Genomic DNA, 23875 nt, shown 5'->3' with positions numbered 1-23875 from the left:
AAGGATGTCTGGGTTTGTAATGACACAATGGCTTTTGACTGTGTAGGTCACAATCTACAATCTGTGTAGACTTGTGCATAGTTGTTACAAATGGAATATAATGGGCTAGCTCATATGCCCATTGAAGAATTTTTGACCAGAAAACCACAATTTGAACAGAATATGGAGCGAGTAAATGGTTCAGAATTGTGGAAGGAACGTGCCGAAGATGTATACTGTCACTTTACTTACTGAACACATCATAAGAAATGCCAGAGTAGTAGAAACATAATGTAGAATCAAAATTACTTGGAGAAACTTCAACAACTCAGAAAGCTTCGATGGAAGGAAGTGAGGAAGGCTGAAGGGCTCTCTTGCTGAAGAGTGGTGAAAGCCAGTTTGCCGCTCAGTCTTTAAAAAACTAAGATTGTGCCACCAGGCCATGCCAGTCCAATGCAAATGGCCAGAGAAGATGTTGAAGGACCAGCAGACTTGATCTTCCTGGTCTTTCACCCCGCAAGGATGGGGACTGCAGCCACGTCAGCTGCTCAGGAGAAAGACAGTGATGGGTTTGGACAAAATAACCCAGAGAATCAGCAGTGTCTGAATACGTCAGGGAGGCCAACGGTTCCCGGCTTCTCCAGCTGAGCCTTCGGGCCAAGGGATCGCGATAGGCCGATCTCTGCCCGTTGCCTTCCCGGGCCTCCGCTCTTCAGCAGTGGCGGCGAGAGAGTTGGGGGGAAGCTCAGGCTGACACAAACACACGAGGAGGCATCCTAAGGCAGAAAGAACAGTGTGGTACCATGTGTACCAGTGCGCACCATGCCGTCTTTAGCTCTTTGGGGGAAATCCAGCCTTGTGCCAGGTTGCCTTAGTGGAGAAAAGAGGGCTGCTCCTGCTTGCCAGGATCTCGGGAATGCCCCTTTCCTGGTTCCAGGAATGAGGAAAGAGGGTCCCTGGTGCCTGCCTTGGACCACGGGGCAGCTCCTCGGTGGCCGATGGCCTGCAGTTCATTCACTGATCCCTATTTGAGGGGGTGGGTCCGGCTGGGGGAGGCATCTGCTAGTCCAGGAAGAGGGCTGGGCAGTAGATTCCACTACCACCCTGCCTTCGGTCGGTCCTCAAGGGGCCCCTTGGCAGCAGTGGGGAGATGGCCGGGGCGTCTCTGGAAGGCTCTGGAGTTCCTGATCCAGTGAAAGGCTGCGAATGGAGCTGGAAACACCCAGCCCTTTACTCACTTCCTTGGTTGCGGCACCTGGGAGCTGCTCCGTTGGAATGACTCTGGGATGTGTGTGATTCCCCGAACCTGTAACTTGGGTTAGAAATAGACAAGATAAATATCAGAATAAGAACTTTAATTAGTTTAATTAAAAGGCAGAAGCTTTTTAGTTGGAAAAGGGGCTCCCAGGCCCTTCTGAGTTTTCCTCGGCTCTCCTCCTGCAACAGACGCCATGTAAACCAGCCCCCGAGTGTCAAAAGCCGGTGCCTGCCCCTTCTCGGAGGACAAGCCGCAGCAGCTCTGCCCGTCTCCCTGTGGCAGGTTGGGTGGGCCCCTTTTGAGCTCTTGCGCGTCTCCCTCTTCTCCGTTTGGGGCTTTCTAGGGCCTCGTCCAGGAGTGAAGACCCCCCGCTTGGTCCCAGCCAGTTAGAGTGGGACTTGGACCCCAGGTGGGCTTCCTGGGCTGGGGAAGGAGCGGTGCTTGGCCCGACCCCCATGGAGCAAAGGCTCTGCTCCTCCACCGGGATCTGCAGCATCAGGTGGCCCTGGACCCAGGAAGCGCCCGGGAGGCCCTCTGTGAAGGGCAGGGGAATTGGGACCCTCGTGCGAGAGCCTGATGCCTTCTAGCACTGGGGGGCTGGAAATCAGCTTTTAGGAGCCCGGCAGAGGCTGAATGGCAGCGGGATGGAGGGTCAGGAAGGCCGCCCTCCCCCCACCGAGAATCGCTGGCTCTGGCCAGGCACCCTGGCCTTTCTTGCTGGGCTGCTCTTCCCCCCTTGCCTGCCACAGGTGGGACTGTCCCCCCTGGCAGTGGAAGGAGAGTCGAGTGCACTCAATGCCTCTCCTCGGGCAAGCTCAGACATCCTTATTTATTACGCTGTACGTCCAGCTTCCCTTCAGGATCTCAAGGGTGAGAGTTACATGGTGCTCCGTCCTTGTGGTTCTTCTGCTGTGATGACCCTGCGAGGTAGTCTGGGCTGACGGAGTCGGGGGACCCCCACCCTGACCGTGAAGGGAGGACTGACTCCTTTTCCATCTCCGCCTGTTTGTGCTGCTTTTAAGTTCTCCATTTTTGTGGCTTCTGCAAAGACTTGTTTGTTCCATGAAAGCATCGCAGGAATTCTCCTGGTGTGAGTGTTTGTGTGTATTGCGAGGGTGTGTGTGTGGGCGTTGGTGGACCCAAATCATTTGTGGCACTGAACTGGGACCAACGTGTGGTGGACAGTTGGGGGAACCCTCCTGTCGTCTTCCATGGCCTGCAGCAGTCCCCTTGGGAAGCCCCTCTGCTCTGCCCTTCTGGCTGCCTTGGCTGTGGCCCGCCCCTTCCTCTCCGCCCCCGGCTGCCAAGGCAATCCCTTGGAGGACCATCCTGCCAATACCCCCATCCCTGCCCCCATGTAAGCCTTTCCTTGAGGACTAGCTCCTCGTCAACTGGATACTAAACTTTGCTTCCCTGCTCGCTTTCTCCCTAGTTCCCAGCCTGGCCTGCCTGCCACATCAGAGCTCACCAAGGACCCCTGTGTCTCTGAGGATCAGGGCCTCCCTCCCTCCATCCAAGTCGGAGAACTGCAGGCTGAGCCCCTCGCCCCAACTGCCAGCCGCCTCGAGCCGCCGCCCGCTGCTGCTGCTGCTGCCCGCCCACCCGTGGAAGGGGACGACGGCTTCGACGCCTTTGCTGCCAGCCGGCTCCAGCCAGTGGCTCCGGGGGAGCCCCCTGAGCCCTCTCCCACTGTGGACTCCCCAGGTTTGCCAGGGGGGGCGGGCGGTCTCCTCCCACAGCAGGAAGGAGAGCCCCCCGGCCCGGTGAGGGCCCCACGGGAGAGCCCGGACTGGCCGCACTTCGTCTGTGGGGACAGAGGCCGGGCCTCAAGCGGATCTGGGGGGGCCCTGCTGGTGAGGGGGTCATTCGGAGAGGGAGGGAGCTCTGCCCCCGAAGTGAGTGGTCTCCAAGAGGAGCGAGCCCAGGGGGAAGCTGCCTGCACCTTGATTGTGGGACAGCCGGCGTCCTCAGAGCAGACGGCAGCTGTTGCCCTGGCTGTCCCAGAAGAAGCCCTTGGCCAGGCCATCTCCTCCTCGGCCGACCCCTTCGTGGAGGAGCAGGACCGGCCAGCCCCGTGGAGCCAAGAGCAGGCACTGCCCAGAAGCCGGCTGGCTCCTGAAGTGGAAAGCGGGGATGGCTCTTGGCTTCAGTGGGACCCAGAGAGGGAAGAGGATGTGCTCGGCCCGGGGGCTGAGGACGCCGCCCCGACCACCGGTCGCCCTGTGGAGGAAGAGCGAGGGATGCCGGCACAGACCTTGGAGCCGGGGGGAGCAGGGCCCCCTCCCCTGGAGCCCCCGAGGAGGGTCTCTTCCCTCATGCTCGCAGAGGAAGTGACTGGGGCCGGCCAGAGCACGCTGGAGGGCACGTGGCCCGGGGGCCCAGCCGTGGAAACACATCAGCACCTTCCTCCTGTGGGGGCAGCCAGCTCTCCTCCAGCGGCCACTGCCTCCTTGGCGATAATTGGAGCGGGCACCCGTGATGCCGAGGGCTTCGGGCCGGCTGCTGCGGGCGACGAGACTCTGGAAGATAACGAGCTGGCGGGTGGGGAGGCTTCTCCCGAGGATACTGTGCTGGCAGGAGACGAGGGGGCCTGCGGGGCCGAGCAGTTCGCAACCTGCCTGTCCCAACTCCCCCTGGGCCGATTAGACTTCTCCGGTCCCCCGGAGAGTCCCGGGCAGGGCGGGCCTGGGGAGCCTGGCTCCGTTCCTCAGGGGCTGGAGCGCGCCTGGCCGCCAGGGCTCCCCAGCCCAGCCTCGTTACGGAGCTCGGAGAGACTCCCCCGGCACCCCGAGGCCTCCCAGGCAGAGCCCAGCCCGTCCTTGCTGTTCTGGTCCCCCGCAGAAGAGCAGCGGGGGCCTCCTGGAGGGAGCGCCAGCCTGGAAAAGACCAAAGAGCAGCCATCCAGCCCGGGGCAGGGCGACGTGGCTGCGGGGCCTGCCCCCTCTCTGCTGCCCTGGGTGGGGCAGTCAGGGCACGAAGGCAGTTCAGGGCAGGAGCTGGAGGTCCCCTCGGGCGGGCCCAGCAGCCAAGTCACAGATTTCAAGAAGGCTTCTTTCTGGCAGGTGGGCAGGGGGGAGCTGGGCAGCGAGCAGGACGACCTTGTGCCGACACCAGGAAACCCCTTTGCCCCCTGGGCTGACCCTTCTCCACAGAACAATCCCTTTGTGGACGTGCCCACAGATGTGCTCTGGGCCCAGGCTGCCATCCTTCAGGTCTCCCCCGTCGTCAAAACCTGGGGCCTTGGAGAGTTTCCTGCAGTGGCCGACCCTTCGCACCCCTTCTCTGCGCAGCCCCCGGCAGCCCCCTCCCGGCCTGGCCCCCAGCCCCTGGCCTTCTCCACCCCTTCCTCCCAGGCTGTCCTGAGCCCCCCTTCTCCCCTGGGGCATCTGGCCACCAGCGAGGGGGCTGCCGTGGATGGCCTGGCCACGGCCCCCCCCTTCCCCGTGCTCTCGCCACCCAGCACGGACGCCTCGGCCCCCTCGGTCCTGCCCGTGGAGATGCCGCCAGCTGAAGACGCCCCACCCTGGCAGATGGTCAGGTGAGCAGGAGGGGGGGCAGGCTGAAGACCCAGTTGACGTGCGTGTGTGTGCACGTGTGTGTGTGCATCTGTCCGTGAACTCGTCTGCAAGCGTGTGCCGTTGCTTCCTTGTGGAGCATCCTTGCTTCCCATCCCTCTGCTTGGTGGTCCAAACTCCTGCTTGCCCCTCTGCTGATCCCTTTTGGCTGAGACAGGCTGTTCTTCTGTGCTGGGGGCCTGTGCGCAGTGTATTTCCAGCCCTCCTTTTTTTGCTTCAGTTGGCTTAATGGCTGGGGGGGAGGCTCCTTCACTTCGCAGCTGGGCAGAGCCAGAGTTTTCCTTCCTGGTGCGTGCTGCGTGGTGGGCCAAGGGCCAGTCCCAGCTCCCATAGTAAATGCCACCACATCTCCCAGCAGACGGGCCCTCCTTGGGGCCAGGGGCATGGAAGAGGTGGAAAGGGTTGCGAGAGGGGAGCTGAAGAACAGGCTTCGCCTGCGCTGGAATGGTGACACAGGGCCCGAGGGCCAGGGCAGCGGTGGGCTTTGAGTGCCGGCTGAGGGGCGCCCGGCACATTCAGCTTTGAGGCTGGAGCCCTTGCAAAGCCTGGAGGCCTGCAGTGCTCCGAATTCTCAGCCCAGATGACTGGCTGCTTTGCTGGCCGGGGATCCTGGGAATTGTAGTCCCAGTGCATCTGGAGGATGGCCTAGGTGCAGCTGCATTAAGAGCAGGTCTCTCCAGCGGAGCAGTTTGGGGGGGATAACAGATTCCGAGTGGGTGCAGAGCGTCACCCCTGGGGCATGGACTCTGCCCTGCAAGGAGAGGGAGGGTGCTTTGGGCACTCTGTTCTGGCACTTGCCGTTTTCACAGCCACACTGGGTTGTGAGAGCAGGTGCTGATATTGTTGCGCAGTTGCACAGCAGATCCAAGGGAGGAGGGAAACGTTTGGTTGGGGCTGCATCTGAGGGAAGGGCTGAGCCCCGGCCAGGCTGTTCAGTTGGGCCGGGCGGTGGGAGTTCCTGAGCCCAAGCGCTCCTGCCACGCAGCGGTTGAAGGCTTCTTCTCTTGCACAGCTTGTCAAGGGAGGGGTAGGATTTTAGCCTCCTCCTGGTTATTGTTAACGTTCCCCCTTAATTCCTTTGGTCCCTTGCGAGAGCCACTTTCACTAAATGCTGGATGTTGTGTTTGTTTATTTAATCTATTTATACGGCTTAACCAGCAACTCTGGGTGGCTGACGAGGGCTAAAAACGTTTAACAAACGTTAGGCAAAAAATAAAGATAATAAAATGAAATGAAGCCGGCTGCGCCAGGGCCACACCCAGGGCTTCCCTCTTAAAGGCCAGCCGGTTGGGAAGCAGAAATAGGGCGTTGGGCTCTTACAGTGCCTTTGAAGTCAACGGTGAGAACGGTTTGGTTTGTAGGAAAAGCCCAGCCAGGGAGAGGGAAAGGCTTCTGCCTAGCTGGCAGCCTGGCGCAGGCAGAACCCTCCACCTCTGCAAATCCTCTGTTGATTGCTGATGTGATGCTGAAGGTGGGTGTTTCCTGCTCTCAGGCTGGGAAGAGGGGTGCCTCCCTCGCCTCCATCCCAGGCGTGCTGGGTGCTGCCACGGCTACCGGGCTCTGACACCATCTCTTCCTGGAGGCGGGATTCGGCCCCAAGTCCTGAATGGCCCCCTTTCCTCAACCTCTGTCCGCGGAGGCTGACTCTGCGCTCACAGTCACCCTGGGTGTTCTCCTGCAGTGGGGAATGTGGGGCTAATTTATTGCTAAGGGATTAACGTCTCTGTGCCCCCTTCAAACCAAGTTTGAAGATGGCTAAGGCCGGAAAAGTCTGAAAAGATTCCAGTGATAAATGCAGGCGACAGCAGAACAACACTGAGCAGCAGAGAATAGAAGCCAACACACCTTTTATGGTAGTAAAAGTGCTTAAAGGGCCCAGACCAGTATGAGAATCCAAATTGGGAGGGGCGCTTGAGCCCCCCCCCCCGTGGAGCGTCCAAATTAAAGGCTCCTCTGTCCAGCCTCTGCCTGAACACGTCCTGTGAAGAGGAGCCCGGCTCCTCTCTGGGTCACCGGCTCCACTTTTAAATGCACCCACTGTAAGAAATGTCTTCTAGCCTTAACGCAGACTCCACCTTCCTGTAACTTAAATCCATTTTTCTGTATCCTGCCCTTTGGGCAGCAGGAAACAGGTCTTGACCCACCCACCCACCCCCGTGACTCCTTTTTGGGTGCTTGAAGCGACTGTTGCAGCCTTTCCTGCCCCAGGCTTTTTTTTTTTTTTTGACATATGACACCGTGTCGGTCTTATATTCTGCATTAAGTGTCTTAATTATGTCTTGAAAAAATTATAATTAAAAAACAAAACAAAAAGACTTGTTGTGGCAGGACCTTAAGAGAGCTGTGCATAAACAAATGCCCGCAAACCTCAATGTACTGAAGCAATGTTGTAAAGAAGAGTGGGCCAAAATTCCTCTGCAATGATGTGAGAGACTGATCAAGTCATCCAGAAAACGATTAGTTCAAGTTATTGCTGCTAAAGGTGGTTCTTCAAGCTACTGAATCATAAGGTGTACTTAGTTTTTCCCCAGGTGTTTTTCTTAAGGTTAAACATTCCCAACTCTTCAGATGTTTTTCCTGGGCCCTTGTGTCAGTTCTTCCCATCATCCTTGTTGTGGTTCTCTGACCCCATTCCTCTTTCACTGAATGTTGACTCTCTCTTGAAGCGTGGTGGCCAGAACTGGACCCCATGTGTAAGGTGGGGTCTGACCAGTGCAGAAATAAAGTGGAGTGATTGCTGCCTTTGGTTTGGAAATGATACTTCAGTTGATGGCATCTTGCTGCCACATGACACTGCTGACTCTGTTCAGTTTGCTGTCATCTTCTGTTCCAAAAGTGCCTGGATTCCCTTCAGCCCCCCACTCAAGAGCCTTAGCAACTTTCTGAGGATATGGTTGGATTCGTCAAAGGAAGTCATGCTTTGAGGAAACCAGTTGGCATGGCTCTTCCAAGCTGGTGTGGCCAGTTCTGTGTATCTCTGCCAAGCTGGGATGTCCTTGAGGGCCTGATTCTTGCTTGGAGATACCAAACGTGGGCTGCAAAGATCCAGGTGACCATTGGATGGCAGGAGAGAGTTAGCTTTAGGCATCACTGTGCTGCCATCCAGTGATCTTCTACATATTTGTCCTTTCCCCTTAAAAAAAAAATGCTTTTAATATAAACAGAAAGAAGAAAAACAATCACCAGATACAAAAACTGAAAGAAATTTTAAAACAAGAAAAATGAATCGGGAAAAAGATACGTTGAAATAAATGTAAAATAAAAAGCTCAGGTCTGTAGAAGGTCGGTTCCCATGTAAGAAATTAACAAGTTTCTTCCAACCAGGGTTTTAAATCAGGTGTAATAGAATGTTTTCATGAGAATAGAACTATTTTTAGCTGCAGTCCTGGCATAGTAAACCCAAAGTTCTTCATATTTTGATGGGTTCCAGATTTTGAATATAATTTAACATATTCACCCCTTTCACCCTTAATTCTTTGAGTATCAAACCGAAATCTCAATAGTACAACCCTAACCCTCATTCATCCCAGTGTCACTTCTAAAATATACTTCCAACATGTGACGGTTTACATACTACCCTTCCCACAAATCTGCTGGAGTGTTCAATAAACATGAAAAATAAAAACAGTTGTATTAGTTGCATCTTAGGGCCATAGGATACTAAATCTCTATCCCATTTAAACAGGGTAGTCCAACTCTATTTCAAGTTATTGCAGATTTGCCATGTGTAACTGAATACTACTTTCCAGTTTTACTTAAAAATTAACTGGAGATTTGAGAACCTCCAAAACTTTTTCCCAGCAATATCGATATTTTAAGAGTTCCAAATGCTGATTTCAGCCCAAACTGTAAAGTTAAAAGATGTTTCAATATAATATGTATGCTCTAATGATAATCTGTGAACAGTTTTCAAAACATTCTTGGATTTGTGCCATAGCAAATGTGTTAATCTTTTAAGACGACCAAAGACTGTCTCGAATTCTGTGGCAACAAATTTAGCGCAGCTGCTTGGAAGGGAGCTAAAATTACTTCTCTCTGTTGACGGTGGCAGGGAGGTTGCCGTGACTGCCAGCAGATGGCGCTGGTGCTGTACAAAAAGCCTTAAGCCTGCGGTGAATCTTGTGGGGGGGACCCCTAATCTGCAGGCTGGCTGAAGGGCTGTGCCACTATTTAGGCCTCAGGGCACCTCAGACAGACTTGCATGACCTCCCCCTTTGATGAATATGCAGCACTGAAGCTCCCTCCCTCTTAACAGGAGGCTCACTTATGCCAATGCAGCTGCCCCCCCCCCCCCGATTCTCCCAGGGAGCTCAGTTGGGGCTGGGCTGATGGGATGGGGAGAGCAATCCGGGGCCTGGTTCACCTATTCAGGAAGGTGGGTTTGCAAAGGGCTCCTGGGAGGTTGGGAGGGCTGAAAAGGCCCTGCAGGGTCAGAGGACAGACTGACTGTGTGCTCATTTTGTAGGCAGGGAACCTAGGAGGAGGCTAATGCTTTCCTGGACTGCCTTTTGTTTTGCGTGCCCTTCAAAATCGGCCCTTCTGTCTTGCCTGCCCAACCATATGTGGGAACGCTGGCAGGGGCAGCCCCCCCCCCCCGCCTTGTTTTGAAAAAGGTGGGGTCGGCCTCCCTCTGGGCACACCAGGCCGCGCTTCTGCCCCTCCTGCCCCGGCTCTCGGCTTGCCTCGGCCACCATGCATGCCGCGGGCTCTGGGGTGGCTGGGACTGGTCCGGCACAGGCCCTCCCGAGATTGGCACCTGGGCTTTGAAATCTGCCGGGGGGGGGGGGGCAAGCAGGGAGGCTCCCAGGCTCCCTGGGTGCAGAGCTGCAGTGCCTGCTGGTAGAGGCATTGCTCCTCCCAGCTGGCCCCTAAGCAGAAGCCCTCCAGCACTTCTGCAGGCGTGTCCGAGGCCAGCCTTCCCCACGGGGCAGCAGCCCTGCAGTCTCCCAACTTGGCCAGGTGGACCTTCAGGTGGGGGAGGCTGACTTGGGCCAGGCGGGTTTTGGCGGGATGCAGTCCACCCATCGGCTGTAGGTGAAACGGATCTGTGAAGCGTGGCCTGGCTTGCGATATAATAAGTATTAAGGATTTTAATTACAGTGGCAAAATCTAATAGGAACTAAAAAAAAAAAAAAATAGAAAAAAAGTGAAAGGCGTAAAAGAGAAGAAAAAAGAACGGAAACTAGAAAAAAGGAAGAAAAGCAAGAATATAGTGAAGAGAGAAAAAAGAAATATATAAAGAAGTGACTTCCAACCTTCACAAGAAGTATAAACAAAATTAGTCACAATTTGCCCCCTCTAAGGCTACAACCAATGATCTCTTCACCCCATATCCCATCTCTTATCCATAGGCAAATCCATAAAGTGTCACCTTTTCAGTCCTGGTGTTGGCAGAAAGTCCATTAAGGGTTACCAGAGATGACAACATACCTTTTTTAACCTTGATCAAATAAACCAACTTTGTATCCCTTCCTTTTACTTCTAACAGTCTTGATCTTTAGTCCTTTCAAATAAATGGCCGGCTGGGTGACCTTGGGCCAATCTCTCTCTCTCAGCCCAACTCACCTCACAGGGTGGTGGTTGTGGGGAAAACAGGAGGAGGAAGGCGTATTAGGTATGTTCGTCACCTTGAGTTATTTGTAAAAATAAAGGTGGGATAGAAAATAAATGAATAAATGTCCTAGAACTTGATTTTTTCCATTTTTTCTTTGTCCCTTCTCACAAAACTCTTCAAAGCTTTAACAAGCCTCTTTTGTAAACCCAATATATGAAAATTACCTAGGTCACTCTTGGTTTATTATTTGTATATCCCTTTTAATTATTAAGATACCAGCCAGTTTATTTTATATGTGTCTCACGGGAGACTGGAATGCTAAGGTGGGCAGTCAAATGACACCTGGAATTACAGGTAAGCATGGCCTGGGAGAACAAAACGAAGCAGGACACAGGCTGATAGAATTTTGCCAAGACAACTCACTCTGCATAACAAACACTCTCTTCCAACAACCTAAGAGACGGCTTTATACATGGACTTCACCAGATGGACAACACCGAAACCAGATTGACTACATCCTTTGCAGCCAAAGGTGGCGGACATCTATACAGTCAGTAAAAACAAGACCTGGAGCTGACTGTAGTTCAGATCACGAACTTCTTATTGCACAATTTAGGATCAGACTAAAGAGATTAGGGAAGACCCAGAGATCAGCTAGATATGAGCTCACTAATATTCCTAAAGAATATGCAGTGGAGGTGAAGAATCGATTTAAGGGACTGGACTTAGTAGATAGGGTCCCGGAAGAACTCTGGACAGAAGTTCGCAACATTGTTCAGGAGGCGGCAACAAAATACATCCCAAAGAAAAAGAAAACCAAGAAGGCAAAGTGGCTGTCTGCTGAGACACTAGAAGTAGCCCAAGAAAGAAGGAAAGCAAAAGGCAACAGTGATAGGGGGAGATATGCCCAATTACATGCAAAATTCCAGAGGTTAGCCAGAAGAGATAAGGAATTGTTTTTAAACAAACAATGCGCAGAAGTGGAAGAAGACAATAGAATAGGAAGGACAAGAGACCTCTTCCAGAAAATTAGAAACATTGGAGGCAAATTCCAGGCCAAAATGGGTATGATCAAAAACAAAGATGGCAAGGACCTAACAGAAGAAGAAGAGATCAAGAAAAGGTGGCTAGAATATACAGAAGACCTGTATAGGAAGGATAACAATATCGGGGATAGCTTTGACGGTGTGGTCAGGGAGCTAGAGCCAGACATCCTGAAGAGTGAGGTTGAATGGGCCTTAAGAAGCATTGCTAATAACAAGGCAGCAGGAGACGATGGCATCCCAGCTGAACTGTTCAAAATCTTGCAAGATGATGCTGTCAAGGTAATGCATGCTATATGCCAGCAAATTTGGAAAACACAAGAATGGCCATCAGATTGGAAAAAATCAACTTACATCCCCATACTAAAAAAGGGAAACACTAAAGAATGTTCAAACTATCGAACAGTGGCACTCATTTCACATGCCAGTAAGGTAATGCTCAAGATCCTGCAAGGTAGACTTCAGCAGTTCAGGAAGCGAGAATTGCCAGATGTACAAGCTGGGTTTAGAAAAGGCAGAGGAACTAGAGACCAAATTGCCAATATCCGCTGGATAATGGAAAAAGCCAGGGAGTTTCAGAAAAACATCTATTTCTGTTTTATTGACTATTCTAAAGCCTTTGACTGTGTGGACCATAACAAATTGTGGCAAGTTCTTAGTGGTATGGGGATACCAAGTCATCTTGTCTGCCTCCTGAAGAATCTGTATAACGACCAAGTAGCAACAGTAAGAACAGACCACGGAACAACAGACTGGTTTAATATTGGGAAAGGAGTACCGCAGGGCTGTATCCTCTCACCCTACCTATTCAACTTGTACGCAGAACACATCATGCAACATGCTGGGCTTGAGGAATCCAAGGCTGGAGTTAAAATCGCTGGAAGAACCATTAACAATCTCAGATATGCAGATGATACCACTTTGATGGCTGAAAGCGAAGAGGAACTGAGGAGCCTTATGATGAAGGTGAAAGAAGAAAGTGGAAAAGCTGGCTTGCAGCTAAACCTCAAAAAAACCAAGATTATGGCAACCAGCTTGATTGATAACTGGCAAATAGAGGGAGAAAATGTAGAAGCAGTGAAAGACTTTGTATTTCTAGGTGCGAAGATTACTGCGCATGCTGACTGCAGTCAGGAAATCAGAAGATGCTTAATCCTTGGGAGAAAAGCAATGACCAATCTCGATAAAATAGTTAAGAGCAGAGACATCACACTGACAACAAAGGTCCGCATAGTTAAAGCAATGGTGTTCCCCGTAGTAACATATGGCTGCGAGAGCTGGACCATAAGGAAGGCTGAGAGAAGGAAGATCGATGCTCTTGAACTGTGGTGTTGGAGGAAAATTCTGAGAGTGCCTTGGACTGCAAGAAGATCAAACCAGTCCATCCTCCAGGAAATAAAGCCAGACTGCTCACTTGAGGGCATGATATTAAAGGCAAAACTGAAATACTTTGGCCACATAATGAGAAGACAGGACACCCTGGAGAAGATGCTGATGCTAGGGAGAGTGGAGGGCAAAAGGAAGAGGGGCCGACCAAGGGCAAGGTGGATGGATGATATTCTAGAGGTGACAGACTCGTCCCTGGGGGTGCTGGGGGTGTTGACGACCGACAGGAAGCTCTGGCGTGGGCTGGTCCGTGAAGTCACGAAGAGTCGGAAGCGACTAAACAAACAAACAACAATTTTATATGTCTAGTGTAACATCTTTTTCCATGTCGTAGCCTGTCATTTTTAAATCCACTCCCAAATCGGTCTCAATCTTGTCAATTAGAACTTGTTCTTTTTCCATAACATCTTTTAAACACAGTTTATCTATAGAGGCAGACACTTAAAATTAACTTCTGAGTCCATTGTTCAAAAATATCTTTCAATATGTCCAATGTTAAAATATTTTGCTTCATTCTGTATTAGTAAGTCGAGTTTGGGTATTCTCTTTTAATTGTAATCTTTAGTTTTTTCTAGTTCCCTCTAGTATCCAATTTTTAAAGTCCTACTATGTTTTTAAAAAAGAATTCAAAACAAAAGCATTTTCCCACAGGAAAGATTCTTATAATTAATTCCACAATCTTATTTAAAATTTATCTGACCCTTAGTCCATTTGTAACTTTCTGCAATCAACGTTTTAATCACCCTTTTGCTGTTTATTCCAAAAAACCAGATTTTTTTAGTCCATAAACTTGTATTTAAAACTTCTTTCACTAAGTATTGAAGGAGACTCACCTGGTGCTGTAAAACTTGTTGATCCAAAGGTTCCTAATAGGTGAAAATCAGTTAACAAGCGATTTCTGAAAGCGATTAGAAAAGGACGTACGCAAACCCAGTGCCCCTTTAAAGGCGCCAACCATGGTTTGAGCAAGATGGCTCTTCCCTCGTCTCCCAGAGCTCTAAACCCACCGGAGACGGCTGTCTTGTGGTCACCTCGTGAGGAGCAGCTGTCTGGAGCACTTGTGGGTGATCTCAAGTCCTCTCCTTGTCTGGAGAGAAATTATGAAGAGCCAGCCTACTTGCCAACTCTTCATTCTGCTGTGACTGTCGGCTCCACTTTGTGCGGGGCTGTCCTCGGTCCACCATTTCTTCCCCAGAAGTCCATTTGTAGATTACTTTCGGATACCATCTCAGTCTCGTCAAATAGAACTTGTTCTTCATCTGCCATTTCTTCCAAAACATATTTTGGATGCAGTCTATCCATAGAAGCAAACATCACTATTGACATTGATTACTAACTTCTGATTCCATTCTTCTAAAGTGTCCAGTATTTTCAATGTTAAAGTATTCTGTGTAGTTTTATACATCCTGTTAGTGGTTAATCAGACCTGTATATTTTTCTCTCTTCATTAAAATCTTTAGTTTATTTTTAAAATTACTTATCTTTATTTTGTCTTGCAAAAGGTCAAACAAATCTATTTCCCATGGGATTATTTCCAAAATCTTGTTCCAAATTTATCTGGACCCTTAATCTGTTTATAAGTTTCTAGGATCAAAATCTTTCTTAGCTTTTTCCTGTTTATTTCAAACTTTTTAAATTCTTAAACTTACAATTAAAATTTTATTTCATGAAGGATTGAAGGAAAACTCACCCGGCGTTTTCAGGCTTGTCAATCCAAAGGTCTCTAATAATAGTTAACAAGCAATTTCCAAATAAGATTAGAGAAGGAAGTTTGCAAACTTGGTGTCCTTTAAAAGGTGCCGACTGTGGTTGCGAGCAAAATGGCTGTTCCTGTCATCTCCCAGTGCTCAACCCCCCCCCGGGGATGGCTGTCTTGCAGTCTCCCTGTGAGGAGCAACTGCTGGGAGCACATGTGGGTGACCTCCCATCCTTTCCTTGTCTGGAGAGGATCCGAGGAGATGGTGTACTCACCAGCTGTTTGTTCTTTGCTCCGTCTTCAGTCCACCGTTTCTTCCTCTGGAAGTCACCAGCTTTCATCTCCTATGGGACAGCCTTCCAGGTGAGTTTTGTCAATAGGTGCCTGAGAGGCCTTGAGCTCCGGATGGAGAGATTTCGAAGAGAAGTGGCTGGGAAGTGGCCTTCTTTTATCTCAGTTTCTCCAGGGTCAGAAGGTTGAGAAAGGCTGCTGTAAGGGCTAGTCACACTGTGTCTCCCAACCACTTCTTTTAAAGTGAATTCCTTTTCCATGGAATTCACCCACTGCTCCTGTAGCCATCAGGCTCTCCCCACCCACATTCCCATCCCAAGGCCCACAACATGTATCTCCATTTGGTTGCTGCTGTTCTCCTGATCATTGGCCGTGCCTTGTCTTCCTTCCAAATTAGCAAATGCTAAATTAGCCTGGCATTCCCTGTTAGTGCCTCTGCTTTGAGCCCTTCAGCTGTACTCTAAGCCTGGCAGTTTCACCAATTTTCGTTGGCTTTTGTAACACAAAGCTGCCACCAGTCAACCAGGCTCTTGGTCTATCTAGCGCCTGTATTGTTAATTAAGCTGGGGGTAGCAGCAGGTGTTTTCAGCCACACGTGGAATGGTCAAGGGCAGCATGCAAAGTGGGTGCTCTGCCAATTAAGCTATGAGCCCTCCCTCGTGACCTGCTACCTTGTGTTCATGGAAGCAGCCGCCTCTGGCAGACCCAACTTGCTGCAGGAATGGAAAGGCCATTCTCAGCAGATACCTAGAATGAAGGTCTGCCAGCCTGCAGCTCGAATTCAGCTTGTGGTTACGCCTGAGAGATGCCTCCTGAAGAGGGCGGAAGGCTTGTGCAGGGGCCGGAGTCTTGAGTGGGCTAGATTTACTTGGACTAATTTACCTCGTCCTCTCTTTTATGCTTTAAAGTTGGCGTGGTGGTGGTGGTGGTTTTATAATTTCATGATTGGCTTCCATGCTTGGTGGGCAAAGCATCTGGAGAGGATTCTTTGGCTGCCAGGAGGAAATCAGAAGAATCGAACCTTGCACAAAGGCAAGGTTCCTCGGGCCCTATGCAAGGCCAAGCCGAAGGAGGGAGATTGGGGAGAAAGTGGGTTCCAGGCCTCTCTTCACTCCCGCCATGCTTGCTCGGTGCTCCGTACAGCTCCTTGGTCCTTGTGGAGGCTTTCTCTGCAACTTTGGTGTTTCTTTCTCCGGTCCTCCGTCAGGGAGCGGGGCTTACGATGCTGCTGGTTTCTTGCAGTCCGCACCCCGTGAAGCCCATGAGAAGCACGCCAGGCCCAGAGACCCCACACCAGGAGAAGCCCTGCCAGGCTGCCGGCCTGAGCCCCATCCAGGCCACTGGCCAGGAGCAGCTCGCCCCGAGCCCTTCCAGCAGCCGGAGCCCCGCAGCCTTGGTGGTGCGGCTGGACAAGACGGAGCCTGAGCAGGTGAGGATGGGCGTGCTCCTGAGGAAGTCCCACCTAAGTGTGCTGGGCCTCGCTGAGCTGTTGAGGTTCCAGGTGTTCCTGTCTCCCCACCCGTGGTGCCAGTGCCAGGAGGCCCTCCTGTTCCCTTCATCTGTGAGGCGCAGCTGCGCTTTGTCCTGCAGGTTGTTCAGACTCTGGGTGTCTGGTTTTGCACCTTGGCCTAATTCCCAATGGCCTTTCGAGCTTCTGGGCCACCCCTGGGCTCCCCTCTTTTGCCCCTTTCGCCAGCCCTGCAAGACTCCGGCAGTTCCTTTGCGGGGGCGTTTCTGCCTGGCCTCCCAGCTTCGGGCAAAGCATTGAGGTTTTTGGCTCCAGCCACCCGTGCAAATGCCATGCCGGGACCGCAGTGGAGCCCCTTCAAGGCTGCTGGGCTGGGAGGCTCAAGGGAGCGTGGTGCTTGAGCGGCAGCCGGGCAGGGGAGAGGCTGGGCCCCCTTGCCCTGCCCAGCGGCCTTCTGGGGGTGGGGGGCCAAGACGAAGCCCAGACCTGGGGGGAACCCACATTGGGCCCTCGGTAGCCCCACAAGGTTCTTCTCTTTTGGCAGCCCCCCTTCTTTCTGTCCCCCCAGGCCCCGCCGGCGAAGTACCTGCACCTGACACGCGAGGAGCTGGTCCATCTGCTGTTGCGACGGGAGGCCGAGCTTGGGAAGAAGGAGGAGCAGGTGCACGAGCTGGAGAACTACATTGACCGTCTGCTGGTGCGCATCATGGAGCAGTCACCCACCCTGCTGCAGATCCCCCTCGGGGAGGATGCCAAGGCCGCCCAGTAGCCCCCCTGCAGGAAACCCCTTTCTCGCCCTTCCCTTTCCTGCCTGGGCCGGTCCTGCTGAACGCTCCCTTCCTCTGGCCACAGCCGGCACCCCCACCCCCAGCACTCCTGTTTTCTCAGGCCCCCCGGCAGGGGATGCTCTGGACCGCCAAGCAGTGTGTTACAGACTGTTCTTGGCGCAGTGGGGCATACCCCAGGCTAAGGGGCAGCCCTGCAGACTGCTGGAATGCCCTTCGCAAACGCCCAGGCAGCTGCCCAGGTCACACTGCAGTTAAACAGTCTTCGACATCCACTTATGCCCCCTCCCGCCAGGGCTTTGCTTTTGGGGGGAAGCTGTCATGGGGAAAGGCACAGGTGGCTGGTCAGGAGAGGCCCTCTGAGCAGGCAGAACTCCCCTTTGTCCTTTCCCATGTTCCATGAGGACTAGCGTCTCCCTGCGGTTTGATGGATGTTCAAGGCTATGCCAGCAGACAGTGCCTGAGAGCCAGCCTGTTCTTTATTGTACCATCTCTCAGGCTCTGGGGCACAACTGCCTTGCCCCAGAGAGGTGCCAAGGGCTGGCTGTGCACGCCGGAACCATCCACAGTTCCTTCTCTCCGTCTTTCACTTGGCCTGGAGCACCAGACTAATGAAGGGGGGAGTGCATCTGCCTGAAATGGAAATGAGAAAAAATGTGCCTTTTGGTCAAAGGAGGGCAGCCCTCACCCCCAAATCTGGCCTGCATGCAAGAATAGGCACGCTCCTTGTTCACAGTGACCCCAGGAATCTCGCTGGCAGGGAGGAGCTGGCTTCCAAGGCACACACGCACCGCAACGCTCAACGGTTGCTGCTCCGAAGGGCAGGAATGTCTTGGCTTCTGAGGGGGGGTGACATTTGGGGATTGATCCCAGTCCATTTGGCCACCTGGAGGTTTTGTGTGATGGGTGGGTTCTTGCCGGCTTAACCCTTTTGGAAAGCCTGCATGAGACCTGCATGGCTCCCTCGCAAAGAGGTTAGGGGAGGGGGGAGGGTTGCTGCGGGAAGCAGGTGGCCTTATGCAAGCCTGGCGGGGGCAGTTCAAACCCCCCCTTTGCCCAGGAAGGGAACGCGGAGCTCGTACAGCTCTCTTCTCCCCCAGTTGGCAACCCAGTGCCCCCCATTGAGGGAAGTCAGCACTGCCTCTTGCTCTGACGGTGCCCTTGCCTCCCCCACCCCTGCTCAGGATTGGGGAGATCGGCCAGGGAATGAGGCTCCCCAGATTTTTGTTTGTCCTGTTTCTGCCAAGTGTTTCTTGAAGGCCTGGGCCACGGGAAGGTTTCCAAGGGAGGGGAGGGCTGGTGATCCTTGGCTGCGGTGGGGGGGCATTTGTGTCTGTCGTTCTTGGGCTTGCAGCGGGTGACCTCTCGACTGCCACCTAAAACTGCCACCCCTCCTCAGCCGCCCAGATTTTCACCAGCCGCAGGACAGCATTTTGGAGACCCTTGGGTGAAGTTGCCTTGCCTTCGCTGTTGGACAGGCTCCCAACGCAGTCCCTGATGAGAGGGGCAGGAGCACTCTTAGTTTCCGGGGGGGGGGGGGCGACACATCTGGCAGCACTCCCCCACCCCCGGAACTTTTCATTGTAGGGTCATCTCGTTCTGCGCGTGGCCTCTAGGAGGAAGGGACGGTCTCTTGCGTTAAATACTGTTGGACGATGTCTGTTAAAAAAAAAAAAAAGGATTCACTCTTTTCTGTTTTAAGCACTTTAAAGACAAAATAAAAATGGTTGAATTGTTGCTTAGACATTTCTCCTTTGCATTTCTCAGTGCTCACTTTTGCACGCACCTGGCTACCAACTGGCGGTCCCCCAGTTCCAGGATCCCCGGATTTTCTCTCTAGGCCTGGGGAGGTGCCCAGCTGAGGGGTCTTCGTGGTGGGAATGCCCTTTGGAGGCAGCAGGAGGGGCGGGGTCCAGGGGCACCTGTGGTACCAGAGTGGGGGCTGGCTGGCCGCTCCCCTGGGCACTAAGACCTTCCCCTCAGGCAGCCCAATCTTGGGGGCTCCGGGGCTGGCAGCGCAGGCTGATTTGCCTCGCAGCTTCTCCGCTCGCCCTGTGTCCTTTTTCCAAAACTGGCTGCGGGGGCGGGCGGGGCCGAGCTCTGCGGGGCAGCGCCGGGCAGGGCAGGAGGAGGCGCTGCGCTCGTGGGCCGCCTGCCCCGCCGGTTCTCCCCGCTGCCCCCGAGGGTCCGCAGAGGGGACGAGGCTTCGCGTCCGGCGCCCGGCGCCCGTCCCCGAAAGTCCGCCCTCGAGGCGCAGAGGCTCGCTGTGCGCGCTGCAGTTCTTGAGGACTAGCGTCTTCTCTAAGCGGGTGCCTCCAAGCCGTGCCAGACTTCAGCTCCCAGGATCCCCCGCTGGCTGGTCTATTGGAAGGGATCTCGATCTTGGGGAAGGCTGCGGACCTCCAGCCCCGCCCCGAGAACTACGCTTCCCAACTCGCCCCTCGCGCGGAGGAGGCGGAGCCACGCTGTCCATGCGGCGCCAGAGGAAACTACACGCCCCAGCAGGCTCTGCGGGATCTGCGGTGCGCCTCAGCCAATCGGGGGCCGGCGGCGCTGCCAGGGGGCGGGGTGAGGCTGCGAGGAACACTTCGCACGCTGAAAGTGGCGCCGTGAGGGGATGGCGGAGAGCGCGGGGTACCCGGCCTTCCGACTGGGGAAGCCGCGCTTCGAGCAGGTGGGCTGCGCGGCTGCGTGGGCTGGCATCGGGGGAGGGGGCGCCGCACTGGGCGAGCACTGCGCCGTCCCGTCGCCCGGGGGCCCCACCGCCGAGGAAGAGCGCCTGCCGCGGCGAGCCCGCCCACCCGCCGCGAGGCGGCCTGCTGATTGGGCGCCGCCGCTGTCGCTTGCCTTCTGGAATTCCCGCCCTTTTCTGGCTGCGAGAAGGGCTTTTGATTGGCGGTTGCTTTCGCCGAGGGCGGGGCTCCTCCGCCGGTGGCGAGTTCGAGTCTCGATGCGGGAAGGGAAGGATATCGGGGGCACGCTCCGGCGGAGGAGCTGCTCGCCCCCAGAGGCCCGGGCGCCGCAATGGGGCGCTGCAGCCCTAACGCGCTGGGGGAGGGCGGAACAGCTCTTTCTCGGGCGGGAGCCCAGGGTCCCGTCTCCTGGGAGTGGCTGGGGACCCGCGCAGCGCCGGTGCCAGCTGTGCCAGGTTGGCGGGCAGCTAAAGGCTTCTCCTCTCCCGACCCCGTGGGGGGGAGAGGGGCACGGGAGCCCCCCACCCGCTGCCCTTGCACCCCAGCCCCGGCGCAGGGCAGCAGCTGGCGAGCGGAGGGGGAGAGCGCTGCCACCCAGCCCCGAGGGAGCGGGCGGCCCGGCCCCTTCAGCCCCTTGCCGGGAACTGGGGGGCTCCGCAGCTCGGGGGTCCCGCGGGAGAGCCCACCGGGCGGCTCTGGCCGGGGCTCTGCTCTCCCCAAAAGCCGGTCCGGCGGGGCTTGCACAGCGCCGCGGCTCTTAATCTCGGGGCCATGTGCGGGTGCTCCCTCCTCAAGGTCTCTGGGTCGGGGACGGGCTGAGGGGCCCTGGAAGCGCTGCTGCAAGAGGAAGGCCGGGCCCTGAAGCGGCTTCCTCTGTGGGGGAACTAAGTGGTGCTTGTCCATAAGGGCCCCTCCTCTCCTCTCCTGAACTCACGGCCAGGGCCCCTGGCGACCCTTGGTGAGGAAGGGGTGGCCTTCCGGGGCAGCCGAATCCTTTGGAAGGTTGCGGGGGTGGGGAGTATCAGCCAAAGGCGGCTTCCTCCTTCCTCTGCAGCCTGACAAAGGGCCTGCCTGGTGTTCTTCAAGCCTGGCGGTGCCAGCATTTCTAGAGCAAAGGGCTTGGAGGTGCCTGGCTGCTGTGTGTTCCACGCTGGCTTGGCAGGGTCTCCGTTCTGCCTTTGGTGAATTTCTGTCTTTCTGAAACACAGAAAGAATCGCTTTCTGTTGATTTCTGATCTGTCTATCGGACACTGGCATTTGCAGCAGGATCCACTTTGGAGGAATACCGGTTGTCTTACTTCCTGGTCCATGGCAGGGAGACATTTTTACAGCTACGTTTGTGATGGGTTGTATTCAAAGTTCAGCCTGCATATATATCGCTAAACCCTTGGACTTTGCTCATGAATGCAAAACTGCCTTCCTGAGTGATAACAGTCAAGGAAAACATCAGGGTGTTACCTCCAGGCCTTGAACTCCCTGAAGGTCCTGGTGAAGTTTGTGCCGCTTCCTCAAGGCTTTTTTGTCCCTCTGCTGAACAGGGGCTGGTCCCTTTGGAGGGCCTTGTGGAATCATTCTGGTGTCTTGCTGGGCTCGCTAATCCCACCGAGCGAATGAACGGGGAGAGTGAGTAGAGTTAGACACAGAAGTCAAGGAGGACACACTTCCCCCACTTTTCCCTTCTTTTTGCCATCTTCTTTCACCCCAGGCTTGGCCTCATCCAGGGTGGCAGCTTTTGGGACCCTGCAGCCCAAGCCAGCAAATGGTGGGGGGGCTTGCATGGAAATTTGGGGAGGGGAGAGGCAGGGAGGGCTCCAGGTGCCCCAGGCAGCCAGGGAAGCATCATCAGGACCTGCGAGATGTTGTCTTCTGCTTGAAGTCCATGTCACAGGCAGGGAGAGCGGGAGACTGCCAGATCAACATTCTAGATTTTAAAAGAGCCAATCTCAACAAGCTAAGGGCAAAACTAGGAAGGATTCCATGGATGAAAATCCTGAGGGGAAAAACATTTGAGAGTTGGGAAACTGGCAAATGAGATAATTGAAGCCCAAACACAATGCCAAAGAGAAATAAAAATGGGAGACCCCTGACGAGACTGGCATGGTTGCACCAAGAGCTCTCTGGTAAAGAGACGAAAAGGACAAGCTTAACAAATGGAAAGAGGGGCACGCAAAGAAACCAGAATATCAGCAATTACCCCGAATTTGCAGGGATGGAGTCAGGAAGGCTCAGGATGAGTAAGGCTTGCTATGAATAACAAAAAAGGGTTCTTTGGGTATGTGTGGAGCAAGGGAGAAGTCAAGGAAGCAGTTGGTCCACTGGCTGGAGAAGAGGGTAATGGCTGAACAACGTAATTGCTATTTTGCATCTGTCTTTTTGCAAAAGTCTGACTTGTCAGAAGTGTCGTTGTGGGAAACAGGAGAGGAGGGTAACAGGCAAGGAAGTGGTGAGAGAACAGCTAGCTGCTTTGAATGAATTCAGGTCCCCGGGGCCAGACGGATTACTTCCTAGGGTGTGACAGGAAGTAGCAAGTATGATCCAGAAGCATCCATTGTACTCTTTGAGAATGCTGGGGGTACACGGGAAGTGTCAGAAGAATGGAGAAGACTTGACGTTCCAGTCTTTAAAAAAGGGGACCCAGGAAACTATAAACCAATCAGCTTAACATCAATATCTGGGAAAATCCTATAAAAATCATAAAGCGTTGGGTTTTACAAGACTTCACTAAGGCATTTGATAAGATTGACCATAGCCTCCTTGTTAAAATAGAGCAGCGTGGGATGGATAGTCCCACTACCAGATGGAGTCTTGGTTGAACATCAATACCCAACACTTGGTCCTTAATGGATCTATGTCTACCTGGAGGGAGGTATGCAGTGGGGTATCTTACAGTTCTCTCCTGGCTTCACTCTTCTTCAACATTTTTATAAATGACTTAAATGAGGGGATCAAAGGGATGCTCATAAAATTTGCAGATGACTGCAAACTAGTAGGAACTGCCAGTGCCTCAGAAGACAGGCTCAAAGTTCAAAGGGATCTTGACTTAAATATTGGCCCCTTTCAAAAAAAAAAAAAAGCTATTCAATGGCAAGAAATACGGGGTTCTGCATTAGGTAGGAAAAGCCAGATGCCCAGGTGCAAGAAAAGTGGTACCTGGCTCAGAAATTGTGCTTGGGTCTGGGTGTCTTGGTAGACCACAGATTAGCAAGCGGTGTGCCACAGCTGCCAGAAGGGCCAGTGTGGTCTTGGACTGCATCAACAAGGTCAAGGTCATAGGAGGCCACAGTTCTGCTCTACACTGCTCTGGTCAGACCACACCTAGAATCCTATCCAGTTTTGGCCTCCACAATACAAGAAGGACACTGAGGAACTGGAAAGAGTGTCAGAGAAGAGCAACAAAGATGGTGCGGGGCTTGGAGGCTCAATCCTATGAAGAACCGCTGAAAGAACTGGGTATGTTTATCCTAAAGAGAGAAGGCTGGCAGGAAACGTGACAACACTCTTTTAATACTTGAACGGCTGTGGGCTTATTCCGTCGTGCCCAAGGACAGGACCAAAATCAACAGATAGGAGCTTTACAGAGAGAGATCCAAACTTGAAATAAGGAATTTCATGACCGTCAGAGCTATTGTGGAACAGCCTGCCTCCTGTAGTTGCGGGTGCTTCGTCAAACAAAGGTTGGACGGTCACTTGTCTGGAATGATCTGAGGGTCCTTGCCCTGGTCAAGGAGTTGGACTAGAAGACCTCCAAGACCCTTTCCAACCCCAGGATTCTATGAAATGCATTGAGGCAGATGAGAGGTTTCTGGACAGGACAGCTGATGTTTTCTAGGAGGGGCAGAGAAGCAAAGAGAACCCGAGGGAGCGGGAACATCCCACCCACCTCTTTGGCAGAAGCAAACATTTGGGGGAATCTGAGCCAAGGGAGCAAGGCAGGCCCTCGGTGCAGGGGGAGCTCCGGCACTGGCACTGGGCGCTCCCTCTTAGAGGCTGATCGCCAGCCATCTGGGTGGGCCATGTTGTGGGATATCGCAGAAGACACGTGGGCCACGAGGACTGAAGAAACTCAAGAGCCACCCCGAGGAAGAAGAGGTGCCTTGTGACAGTGGATGATTCCTTAGTAAAGGGACCCGAGGAGGCTGTGTGCAGA

General features: G+C 53.6%; 2 protein-coding genes and 1 long non-coding RNA gene across 3 annotated transcripts in view; 2 read left to right on the top strand and 1 right to left on the bottom strand.

The window, feature by feature from the left end:
- RAB11FIP5 (RAB11 family interacting protein 5) overlaps positions 1–18501 on the top strand; it is a 43992-nt gene extending 25491 nt beyond the window's left edge. The window contains exons 4-5 of the mRNA XM_063309912.1: positions 16025–16211; positions 16819–18501. Coding sequence (XP_063165982.1) covers positions 16025–16211; positions 16819–17019 — 388 coding nt within the window. The 3' untranslated portion in view covers positions 17020–18501. The remainder of the gene's footprint in view (positions 1–16024; positions 16212–16818) is intronic.
- Positions 18502–18562: 61 nt separating this feature from the next.
- Positions 18563–19408, bottom strand: LOC134501909 (uncharacterized). The gene is made up of 2 exons (XR_010068394.1): positions 18822–19408; positions 18563–18694 (listed from the first exon to the last, which is right to left on the bottom strand). It is a non-coding gene; the product is annotated as an uncharacterized LOC134501909 (long non-coding RNA).
- Positions 19409–19587: 179 nt separating this feature from the next.
- Positions 19588–23875, top strand: part of SFXN5 (sideroflexin 5) — a 78190-nt gene continuing 73902 nt past the window's right edge. Inside the window, exon 1 of the mRNA XM_063309693.1 lies at positions 19588–19709. Coding sequence (XP_063165763.1) covers positions 19653–19709 — 57 coding nt within the window. The 5' untranslated portion in view covers positions 19588–19652. The remainder of the gene's footprint in view (positions 19710–23875) is intronic.

This window comes from Candoia aspera, chromosome 8 (genome assembly GCF_035149785.1).
Source record: "Candoia aspera isolate rCanAsp1 chromosome 8, rCanAsp1.hap2, whole genome shotgun sequence".
NCBI classification, from domain to species: Eukaryota; Metazoa; Chordata; class Lepidosauria; order Squamata; family Boidae; genus Candoia; species Candoia aspera.
This window is presented reverse-complemented; position numbering and strand designations above follow the sequence as displayed.